Source organism: Chionomys nivalis, chromosome 10, assembly GCF_950005125.1.
Source record: "Chionomys nivalis chromosome 10, mChiNiv1.1, whole genome shotgun sequence".
NCBI lineage: Eukaryota > Metazoa > Chordata > Mammalia > Rodentia > Cricetidae > Chionomys > Chionomys nivalis.
In genome coordinates, this window is record NC_080095.1 from 34,210,199 (window position 1) to 34,222,514 (window position 12,316).

The 12,316-nt window shown below is 42.0% G+C and overlaps 1 protein-coding gene across 1 annotated transcript in view; it reads left to right on the forward strand.

The window, feature by feature from the left end:
* Window positions 1-1,763: 1,763 nt before the first annotated feature.
* Window positions 1,764-12,316, forward strand: part of Sel1l (SEL1L adaptor subunit of ERAD E3 ubiquitin ligase) — a 47,890-nt gene continuing 37,337 nt past the window's right edge. The window contains exons 1-3 of the mRNA XM_057782300.1: window positions 1,764-1,947; window positions 7,377-7,414; window positions 8,419-8,650. Coding sequence (XP_057638283.1) covers window positions 1,878-1,947; window positions 7,377-7,414; window positions 8,419-8,650 — 340 coding nt within the window. The 5' untranslated portion in view covers window positions 1,764-1,877. The remainder of the gene's footprint in view (window positions 1,948-7,376; window positions 7,415-8,418; window positions 8,651-12,316) is intronic.

Here is a 12,316-nt window from a genome sequence, read left to right on the forward strand (position 1 = left end):
CTGGCGTGGGGGCTCTGAAATGCATAACAAGTCCTTGTGAACAGTGACTAAGGGAACCTGATGTGGGCTTTGATATGCAGCCACAGGTACAGGTCACTGTAGAGTCATGGGTCCCTTCTGCCAGAGGTAAGCAAAATAACTCATTTTTGGCAGATGAAAACCATTTTCATAAGTTCCTGAAGAATTTTTTTTTAACTATTTAGTTTTATTTTGTGTACAATGGGTTTTGCCTGCATGCATGTCCAGAAGAATGCTGGGTTGTATCTAACTTCCAGAAGTCCTCTTATAGTTCAGCTTGAGCTCATTTCCGAATGTATGGACACCCTGAGCCTACTATTGAGAACCTTAGCTCCAACCTGCAGAACCCATGCTTTCAGGATAAACCTATAACGGCATTCCTATGGAGGAGGAGACGGGAGGTCCTTGGGACTTCTGGTCAAAAGAGTCTAGCTGAACCTACAAGAGACCCTGTCTCAAAAACCAAAGTGGAGATCAATTGAGAAAGATACCTGACATCAACCTCTGTCCTTCAAATACACGTGTATACACACACACACACACACACACACACACAGAGAGAGAGAGAGAGAGAGAGAGAGAGAGAGAGAGAGAGAGAGAGAGAGAGAGAGGAAAATTTGTAAGATTTCTTTTCCTCATCCCCTCTGATGCAAATGAGCAACAGCTAATTGTTACCGGTTTCCTAAAAATGAAGACGAACAAAAAAAATGGAAAGCAACTGTTCAAAGACATTAAAGCACTGAGATTTTCTCCAAACCCCGGGTGAGTTCCTGGCCTTAGAACCCAGTTGGGCTGGTGCTGGGAAATAAGTCTTAGCAGAACGACCCACTTGGATTAAGAAGATTGCAAGAGCACCAAGATGCTGCCCTGCTGCTGTCTCCGTACTTCCTATATAACTATCTCCATGTCTGAGAGCCTTGGCTCTCACCTCTGTCTCCACACAATCATCTAGCCCCTTCTCTGGTCAAGGAAGAAGAGAACATTGCTGTATTTCCCGAGAGAACAATGAGGACAAGTGTTGGAAGAGGTTTTGGAACGCTGTTGGTACTTTTACCTCGTGACTAGCAAAAATGAACACAGGAGTTGAACCCATCTTCACTGGGGGAAATTTCTTTCCTTTTGTTTTATTAGCCCTTTAAACTACACGCATTGCTTTACCCAAGCTTTAAAAAAAAAAAACTGTGTTTTTAAACTAAATTTTAAAAATACTTAAGGTTTTAATGTAGCTGTTGCATATTTCTCAGTGTTCACGTCATGTTCAATTCAAATTCTCAAAATAATTACAAAGAAATCCTTAGCTGCCTTTATAAGTTCTTGATATTTGCTCTGGTTCAAACGCAAAGAGTGCCGTGAAGCCATGCCTTGAGAATCTAACCCTATTCCTCCTGCTTACTTTTCAGTCACCTGCAGACTGTAAGCTTGCGTTATTCTGGACTACATCTCCCAAGAGCATCAGTCGAGAGACTCTAATGAAGTGCATTGTGGGTGTTGTAGTCCTAGGTGAGGACATTTCCATCCGAGCCCTTGCCTAACTCGCTGATTCAGGCGCTACCAATTAGCTGGGGCCATGTCGGTGAGACCGTGGTCCAACCGGGAAAGCTGATGTGAAAATCGTGCACAATGATTGGCTAAAGGATGACATAGGGAGCGTGCCGATGAACAGGGCGGGGCGAGCACGATCATTGGACAAGAAGGTCGGAGCGGCAGCTGGGGATTGGCTGCGCTCTGGGCCAGGGTGGCCTGGGAAGGGGAGAAGAAGGAACCTGAGCAGGAAGAGCGGCTGCGAGGCGGCGGTGAGGCGGTGGCAGCGGCTTAGTTGGTCGCGGCGACCGCGACGGCTCTCGACCTCGGAGAACAGAATGCAGGTCCGCTTCGGGCTGACGCTGCTGCTCTGCACGGTGCTCCTGAGCTCGGCGGCCGCGTCCTCGGGTCAGTATTGGGCCTCGGGCAGCAGGCCCCGAGCCACCGCCCCCCAACCGCGGTGGAGAGAGGGCCGAGGGGCTCCGTGGTCTCTGGTCACACCTCGCCCTGTCACTCGCTCTTGCTTTGGGCTTCGGTTATCCTGGGCCAAAGAGGGTGCTTAGGAAGCTGGACGTAAGGAAAGGCTGATCACGCTGCCCACACGTCTCCCACGCAGCAAACTTTAGGTGACTTCTGACGAATGAACTGATGGGGAGGGATTCCAGACAGCTGGCTTAGACCCACCGGGATTCCTCGGTCCTCACGGAGGGGATGTGTGTCCAGACTCAGGGACGCTCTGGGGGTTGCAGTTGACACACCTGGAGCTGTCACTTTGAGCAGAGCAGGGTTCATTGGGACTAGGATGTTGACAGTGGCGTAGAGGGATTGCTCAACACCTGGTCTGTTAGTCTGGTCTTTTACAAGAAAAACCTCTGATATAATTGTAGTCATTCTCGCCCCCTCCTTAAATAAACTTTCCTGGGAAAATGTGACCTCTGCCATGGTGTTTCTGAATTTGTAGATAGTGATTTTTTTGATTTTTGAGAGAGACTTGGTTCTTTCAAAATGAATAGAAAATAGTTTAGCCTTTTTCTTCAGGTACAAAAATCCGTGTGATTAATTGATTTTTCACCCGGCTGACTTTATCCTCCCTCTTTGCAAAGGATTTTCCTCGTGAATGTTTTGCTCTGCCTGTATCAGAACAGTTACTATCTTAAATATGTTTATTTTAAACATACTAAGAGTGTTTTAGGCGTTGGTAGACACCACAGAAAGACTTTGATATTTTAGTCAGTTCCATTTAACGAGACAGCTGTTGGATGGCTTTACATTTGTTTTCTGGGACACTGAAAATATAAATGTCAACTTTTTTTTTTTTTAACAACAGACATTTTTCCAGATGGTTATTTGAATCCCCAAATTCTCTGTCCTGGTTGTAAATGAAAGCCATAACAGCACCTTACTTCTAAAATTAGAGAGTTGAACCAGAATCCCATGGGTGGTGAGTTCTAGATCCCACTTCGAAAGGGGCAAGCATATGGTAATCACTTTACTGCCCGCATCGCTCTGGAGGTCGAGTCTGCTCCATTTGAGGTGACATTTGTGTTGATTAATCAAATCCTGAAAGACTGTACAGTACTTGACTCCGGCAGAAATTTTAGCAGTTACTGTCCAAAAGAAGTATGAAGTGGAGCTGTTGCATGTTTTGGGTAAAGACCCTGATGGACTGTGGACCTTTTGCAACTGAATTCCTCCTCGGGTTTTCTTAATAATACAGTTTTAGCTCTACAATACACCACGTACCTGTATGTGAATGAGCTCTATGATGCTTCACCCTGAAGTTTTGGAGATTCCAGTCATTAAACAACATAGCATATATCCCTCTGAAATTCACTCTGTACAATTTAAAGAACATTCAAACATAACAGTTTTTCCTACGTCTTAAAGAACATTCAAACATAACAGCTTTTCCTACATCTTCCATCGACTGTGCTGTGTGTACTTTGAGCTCTTGGCGTTGGCAAGAATAACCAGTTGAGAGCTATGCTGAAGTACTTAGCACTCAAGTGTTAAATCTTCAGCTTGTGTTGATATAAGTGGAGTACAGAGTTTAGAAAATGTCTGCTCTGATTTCCATCACAGTGACAGCCATGCATTTCTGTGGTACAGGTGAAAACTTAGCCAGAACAACAGTATAAAGGTGCATGAGGAAAGCTAGGGAAAGGCCAGTGGACCCTGCTGATCCACAAGTTCCACATTGTCAGGTTTAGCCTGCTTTGGGGGTTAAATTGTTGTATCGTGTACATGTGGACTTTTTATCCCAATCCTTACTTCCTAGACAATATAATAACTAATTGTTTTACATTTACCTTGTAAGGGATGAAAGTTATCTGTAAATTCTGTTTTATGTAAGGGATTTCTAGGATTAGGACATCCTGGGGTGTCCTGGACTGAGGCATCTGTGTATATCAAAAGATAGTTCTACTCTGCTCACATGAAGTTCAAATATCATATTTAATATGAAGCTTTATAAATTAAAGACTTGGGATTTTCAGTTCTCATGCTATGCATTTGGTTGCTTATTTACATAGGATTTTTGCCTCACTTTTGAGATTGTGATTTAAAGCCCAGCTCTTCATAAAAATCAGGTTTTTATGATCATGTTTTATTTAATATTAATGTTACCCAGGGCAGGTTGAACTTACAACCACACCACATAGGCTCTGATTAACCAATAAAGCTGGCCCTTATTCCATCATTGTTAGTAAACATCATCTAACATGTTGGCTTAGAGACATGTAAAAGCATGGTTCTCGTATTAGAAATGCTTCCTTTTTCTTGTAAATGAGTAAATTGAGAGGAGAGTTTTTAAAAAGCTATTTCTCCTTAATTTTCTCTCACTTAGAAATATGGCCTTGGTGGCGCTGGGAGCGTAACCTTATTGGTAGTGTCCCTGGGGTGGCCTGGGTTCAGTCCAAGACAGGGTGAGGAAAGACTGAGATGTTAGGAGAAGGACTGCCTACCGCCTTTCCATTATCAACACTGCCAGGTACTTGAGGTAAGTTGTATTAATGCAGAAGTTCAGAGAGCATCTTCGAGATGGCTGGGGGTATTTAATTTCAATGTTCTAGTTGCTCCTCGTACCATCAGTGTGAATCAACAGGCACATTGTGGTGTTCCCTTTCGACAGACTAAGAAAATAGAGGCTGAGCGGGCTTTTGGTGTTGAGCTGTGTGTGTCTCAGCTTTCCACACCTCAGATTTGGGGTGACTTAGGATCAAGAGTTTGCTAGGAGCTGCACCCGCGTCGAGCAAAGCAGAAGCAGGGTGTCTGTTCCCTTTTCATTAAACTCACGGCTCTTTGTGTTTGGAGGTGAACTAATCTGTTTAATATACATGACACATAGGAAAATGAAAATGTAGTGGTCCCCTTTCCTTGGCAGAAGATCCCTGGTTGTGTGCAGTTAGTATAAAAAAAATGAACATGGATTGTTTTTCAAGGGAAGTTGTACAGTTAGTTAAAGCAGTTCCATTTTAAATGTGATACAGGTAAACGAGACATTTGGAACTCATCATTAAATCCTTTTGCATTTTTTTCTCTTCTTGCTTTGTATCTGTTGCTGATAAAATGCAATGCCTGACTCAGGCATTGCTGTGCCTTTCCTACTTATGCACAGTGTCAGTGTCTTGGATTTTACTTGAGTACGTAAGAGTCACTTACATTACCAGCAACCTTTTTAAAGATGGTACATGTAAATATCAGCTGGTAAGAGAAAACAACTTTAGCTCATCCTTAAAGCTACTGTTTGGAGTATGTTTTCCTGTTTAGTAGCTGAGAAAACTGTTTTGTTGACCAAGTCATCTTAGTGAAAGAAAGAATGATGCAATCCACATGAAACCACCCTGATGACACAAATCCTTTCTCCTGGAGCTGAACAGCACACTTTGCTCCTCCAGCGCCTCGCTGTTATGTTTGATTCAGATGTGTGTCATTTGTATTCATTTCTAGGCATCTGACTAATTTGCACTTGCAGATGGTCCAGAGGCCTAATGTGTAGGGACATATCCTAGACAAATTTGCACAGGTGGTGCCTGCTCTTCAGGCCAGGTACTAAATAGTTAGTATTTGTGATTAGCAAATGGCATTAATACATACAACATTGATACATAATAGATACGGGTTTATTTCCCTTAGCAAGAGATAATACTAAGGATAGTATTTGAACCATTTAGATCTTCAAAAAGCTAGGAGGGAGGATGATTGTTAATTCATGGACCACTACCAAAACGCCATGGGCACTATGGGACTAAGACATGCCATCCCCGCCACCATTACCTCAGACTTACAGAAGTAAAACAGTTGAAGGCCCTCTTAAAGCAGGTGAATCTATATAGTGACTATACTCTACTTTTTTCTTTTGAATTGGAAATATACATGAGGCATAATTTCACTGGAAGACTTATTTTTCTTAGATATGCAAAACAAATACTGCAAACTAAGTTGTCTAAAGTTCAAACCCTTATGGTATAGCCATCAGAAACAAAATACTGCCACATTTTCCAGTAAAAAGTGGTTTTATAAAATTCCACTGTGAATTTCTCATAGTTTCTCATAGTCTCATGGGCACGGGAATAGTAATGCCCCATTCAGGGTAAAATCAGGCCATTTTTAAAAAAGAAGGAAACAGAAGATCATGTCGCTGTTTGTCTTTACATTGGCAGTGATTATGAAGGTCAAGCACTTGCACCTGGCATTGAGTTGTTGCCTGTTTCTATAGAGAGCACTATAAACAGGCACTAAAACTAGTGAAAACAGCCAAAAACCATGGAAAGGACAATAGAAAATATAATTTCTGAGAAAGCTAAACCATCTTTGTGCATTCAGAAGCAAGCTGTCAATAATGGCTGGAGTCATTGATTGTTTTTTTCTTAACCATAAGCTATTGCTTTTCTTTTTATGTGTAAGAGTGTTTTGCTTGCATGTGTGTCAGTGCAGCATGTGTGCACAGTGCCCATGGAGGCCAGAAAAGAGTGTCAGATTCACCAGGAACTGGAGTCACAGTCGGCTGTGAGCCAGTATGTGACGTGGGGAACCAATCTGAGTCCTTTACAAGAGCAGCCAGGGCTCTTAACCACTGAGCCATCTCCTCACACATGCACTCAAGTTTTCTCTCCCTTTCTGCCCTCCCTCCCTCCCTCTGTCCCCTCTCTCCCTTTCTGTCCTCCCTCCCTCCCTCTGTCCCCTCTCTCCCTTTCTCTCTCACACACACACCTCTTAAGAAGCTGTTGTTATCTTGGGGCTGAAGAAATTAGTGAAACAACGAAATCCTACTCTGAATTAAAATAACCTACAGTAACTCCAGATCCTCAGCAGAAAAACAAAATAGCCAAAAACCTGGAGTATGAAATTAGAGCTTCATTTTTATAAATTGAGATGGTTTGGGGGAGTAGGAAGGGAGCCTTCTGGTTTTCCTATTTGGAAGATGAAGAGGGATTTTTTTTCCCCTTAATCTTTTGTGAAATCTTTGAATACAATCAATTTTTAAATAATCTAGATTAACCAGATGGGAGGGGTGTAGGCCTTTAATCCCAGCACTTAGAAAGCAGAGGCGGATCTCTGTGGGTTTGAGGCCCCCCTGGTCTACAGAGTGAGTTCCAGGACAGCTATAGCTACAGATAAACCCTGTCTCAAAGAACCTAAATAAATAGATAAATAAAATGGGTTCATTTATCTAGTGACTAGTTATCTGTTGTGTATTTGTTTCCCCTCCAATTTTTTCACATAGGATTCCTGAAATACTTGGACTCTTGGATAGGGACACATGGGGTCTTTTGTGTACTTTCTAACGTTTATAGTTCCCAACACAAAAGATAATTTGTCTTAAAATTTCTTTGCAGATGACGAAAGTAACCAAGATGAATCCATAGATTCCAAGGTAGGTACTAAGGTTTGCACTGAACAAACTAAAGGAGTTGTACACCTTAGAAAGGGCATACTAATTCTGAGTAACAAATTCAATTAAAGATGATACCAGTATTAATTCTAACTCTTTTCATTTAAAAAAAAGAACAAAAAAACTATATAAGAATAATGAGAATTTCTTTAAGGAGTGCTGGCTGTTAGGATCACTTTCATCTTAAATTTGAATATTCTGTGTGGATGGTGGACACTCACACAAAGACAGCATTTTTAGTGCCCAAAGAAAGATGAATTTTATACCCTGTTTTTTCTTCTGAAGTCTCATGTAGTTCAGGCTGACCTCAAACTCACTATGTAGCTGAAGGTGACCTACAATTTTCCATCTTCCTGTTTTTGCATTCCCAAGTGCATTGCAAGTGTGCACTTTTTTGTTTGTTTGTTTGTTTGGTGAGATAAGGTCTTACTCTATAGTCTAGGCTGACCTGGAACTCACTATGTAGACCAGGCTGGCTTTGAACTCACAGAAGTCCATGTCTCTGTCTCCTGAGTGCTAGGATTAAGAGTACACATCACCGTATCACCATGCCATCTGTTCCACCTAAACAGATTAGGAAATGCTTGTCCTTGTGGGTTGCATAAGTATAGCCGGTTCTCACATACCCAGGGAGGGCTGCTGGTTCTGAACACAGATCTCTAGATTAGACAGAGTAGAGATCCAAACAGGAAGTCATAATACAGAGTTACCAAGGGCAAGGATAAAGGAGAAGTGCATGTAAGGAAGGCCATAGCCCCGTCTTCCGGGATTAAAGAAGGCTAATGGGAAAGTAACAACTGAATTGGAATTCAAAGCTAGTTGCAGCCCCAGCTCCGATAAGCACATCAGAGCCTATAGCCGGGTGGAGCTTGGCATGCCTCAGAACTGAAGGAGACACCTGTAGACACCTATCAGAGCAGCAGTCAGATTGGATTGGGGAAGTCGTGGTACAGATGATGAGTAACAAAAACATTTTCTCTTCTCAGAGTTCTTTGCCAGCAGATGATTCGGTGAAGGACCACACCATCACAGGCAGAGTGGTTGCTGGGCAGATATTTGTTGATTCTGAGGAACCAGAGGTGGAGTCCCCTCTTCAGGATGAGGAAGAGGGCCCCAAGACGGAGGAGGAAGGCAGTGCCACCGAAGAAATCAGCTTTATAGACTCTCCAAATCTAAGCAGTAAGAGCTATGAGGAAGCAAAGAGAGCCAGGAAGCCAGGTAACCTTGACACTTTGATTTCACGTGACGTCGGAAAGAGACCCCTGGAACTTTAAAGCTAGGGAACCTAGACAGAATGCTAGAGCTGATCTCGCTGATTATTAACCACGCAGAAAGAGCAGAGTGTGGTTTACAGGGTTTTCAAGGTTTTAGCCAATCTGATATTCACTGTGGTTTGATATTACATGACCTAAATTCATTGATAAAATTGCAAGTATTTTCTATTAATATCTTGGCATATTTGTAGACTAGCATGTAAATTTCTTTGAAAAAAATTGAAATTAAATGCCAAGGTAGGAGAAAAAAAAAGAAGCAGAGTTTCCAGGGTGTTTGCGAATTTTGTTAGAGTTTTTACTGCCATTTTCACCATCCTGTAAGTTTTCAGTCATCCTAGGTAATCTGATTTAGGTATTACCCTCTCTCATTGAAACTGAACCCGAATTTTCTTCTCACCTGAGCCAGCTTCACAGTTTTATGTTCAAAACTGACCTTAAAACAGTGTGTGAGGTGTCTGTCCTTTTAAAATTTGGTAACGTCCACTCTGCCATTTACTTTCTTACTTCACGGTTGACCACAGCAGCACTTGCTTCAGTGCCAGCCACAGTCAGGAATCGATCCCAGGTGAAACTCTGCCGTACTCATTGATAGAAAAATCATTTCTCAAAAATTAAAAGCGCCTTATTCCATCAACTAAAAATAATGTCCGACATTATCCTAGACTATTCTGACAAGCTTTCACCAGGCATATATATACAATTTGAAGTTCTTTGTTTTTGAGCATTAGTAAGAATACAGAGAAAAGAAATCAGTGCAGGTAATTTTCATATGCTCACCGGTTGATCAGTATTTCCCCACAGAGCAAGCAAGCGATTCTGCAGTCGGTGTCGCACGTGATGCTGCCTGCTGTCCTCTTTTTTATCTCAGTTCTGTTATTCTACCTGGAGATAGCATCGGATCCCCCAGGTCGAGAGCTCAGCCCCACAGGACTGCCCCCTGCCCCCTGCCCCACTCACATGCCAGTTGCCTGTGCTTCTGATGGTCTGCAAGCCAGAGTTCCCGTGGCATCATCCTTAGGTTCACTTCATGTGTTAGAGCAGCTCAGAAAACTCGGAAATAGAACGTGTTTACCCATCTGTTATGAAGTATGTTACAAACTGTTAAAGACGGCAGTGCAGAGTCGGATAGGAAGTGCGTAGATTGAGGTAGAGGAGAAGCAGAGCTTCCTTGCCCCTCTGGGTCCACCACCCTCCAGGAACCTCCATCCTCGCACCTGTTGAGACCCTTTTGGAACTCAGTCCTTTGGATTCCTATGGAAGCTTCATTACCTTCTGCTCCGCTGATGTAGTGGAAGAAGCTTCAGCCCTATGGTGCATGGTTAGCTCCCTAGTTTGGTAACTTAGGAGCCCTGGCTCCCACTGACTTTGGTATATAGAAGGGAATTCTTTGTCTCCAAGAGAATCTAAGATTCTAGGAACTGCATGTGAAGAAACTTAGAGGAAGAACAAATAGGCTTTTTACATACGACCACCTCATGACAAACCCATGACCTTTAGTTATTCCCAGTTCACACTGTACAGCCATTCTTATGGCTAAGAGTATCTAACTTTTGTCCATTGAGAATACCTTTAGTTTATGCCTTTGTCCTTTTGACTGGATTCTGGTGATCTTTCATAATGTTTCAGGCAGAATAGTATGTCTCAAACTCAGTATATTTCCTAACCTAAAGGTTAACTTCAGTCATTTCTCCAGAAAACCTAGATTCATTTCCGCGAGTTAGACCCTGCCTAGGCACCAAGAATTTACACTGCTGTTGAGCCTTTTCAGTAGATAAGTTTAAGAAACTTAGTGCAAGTTAAGTATGTTGTAATAGGAGCGGCGGGGCTGTGTCCCCGGCACCCGGCCGCCCGCACGACTAGCTTATGCCCCGAAATAATTACATGGAAACTGTATTCTTTTAAACACTGCTTGGCCCATTAGTTCCGGCCTCTTATTGGCTAGCTCTTACATATTGATCTAACCCATTTCTAATATTCTGTGTAGTACCACGAGCTGGCTTACCAGGGAGGATCTTAACCTGCGTCTGTCTGGAGTGGGAGAATCATGGCGACTCCCTGACTCGGCTTCTTTCTCCCAGCCTTCTCTCTGTTTACTCCACCCACCTAAGGGCTGGCCTAGGCAGTTTCTTTATTATTTAACCAATGACCTTCCTCCATCATTTCCCCTTTTTCTGTTTAAACAAAAAAAGGCTTTTATTTTAACATAGTAAGATTACATACAGCAAAACAGTTATCAAGCAAGAATTACAGTTACAATATTTATATCTATTTTATCTTTTATCATAATTAAGGAAAACTATAACTATAACTAACCATTCTTCAACTCCATCAAAGACTCCAGAAGGATATAATATTACCTAAGTAGACAAGAAATAAGAAACTTCAAACTTTAGAAATGACAGAGACATCTCGCTGCCTGGACAGTCACCCAAAGTTCCTCTGTACCGTTGGGGCATCCATCTTCAGCCTTCAGGCCCATAGTATCCAGCAGACACATTTTCATGAAGCAGGAAATTCCAAAGACACTCCAGTCACTTTTTGTTGTGTCCTGCAGAATGTCTCGCAGACTCTTTCATGAGTCAGGAACCCCGAAAGACCATCTCACCTTTAGGCAAGTTCAGTAGTCCTCTCTCTGAGGGTTCTCTGTGTCCAGTTTATGCAACAGTCCAGGCAAGAGCAGTTTCTTGCCCAAATGGCTATCAAACTCCATAAGGAGCCTCTTCAATGCCCATCTTCCTCTTGAAGTAGATTGGTGCTGCCAGGAGCAGACGTGTCTCATTGTCATGAAAAGCCCTAAGTTATTAAAACACTTAAATGCCATATTCTGTAGCCTTTGAAAGATATGAAGAATGCCTATCTGAAATATATCTATGCACATCTAGAAAATCTAACTAACATGACTACAAGCTTGACTATTATTTATGATTATCCATTAGCAACCTATATTTCCTAATTATACATTACATTTTTAAATGAACTACACAATCACAATACCTTAAGATCAGAAATACGTATACATATAACAAAATTGACCTTAAAATCTATACCAATGCAAATTATTCATATCTATATCATATCCCCCTTTAAATGTAAAAGAATATTCATAAACAATATTTGGGAATATGGGCGCAGTTTTTTTCTCTCCAAACTGCTTCCTGCTGAATGGGGGCGCTGTATTCAGATCTTTCATGGTGTAACCTCTGTGCCAGGGTCATCTCAGTTGGCAGTTGAGTGAAGTAATTTTTTGAGGGTGTTCACAGTAACCTTTCAGGAGGGCGTGGTCTATCATACCATATTGGGATAGAAGAAATCCACAGGGTCGCATCCTCTGTGAAAACAAAAGAAGAACCTCTCCAAAGTATCATATCCTTAGACCCATATTCTGAAATCATAATACCCTTGTATCCATTCTGGTTTAGCTTGGCAGCCCATATAATGAAATGTCTCTCTGCAGTTAGCTCCTTTACAGTCAAAAATTTTAAAGAAAACACAATAATACAAAGAATCCAGACTCTCTGTGAATTTTCCATTTTTACGTGGCTTATTTTTCTTTATTTCTTTTAATCTATAATTATCTGTACTCTGTTTCTTTAAAGACTTTATCCCCCCT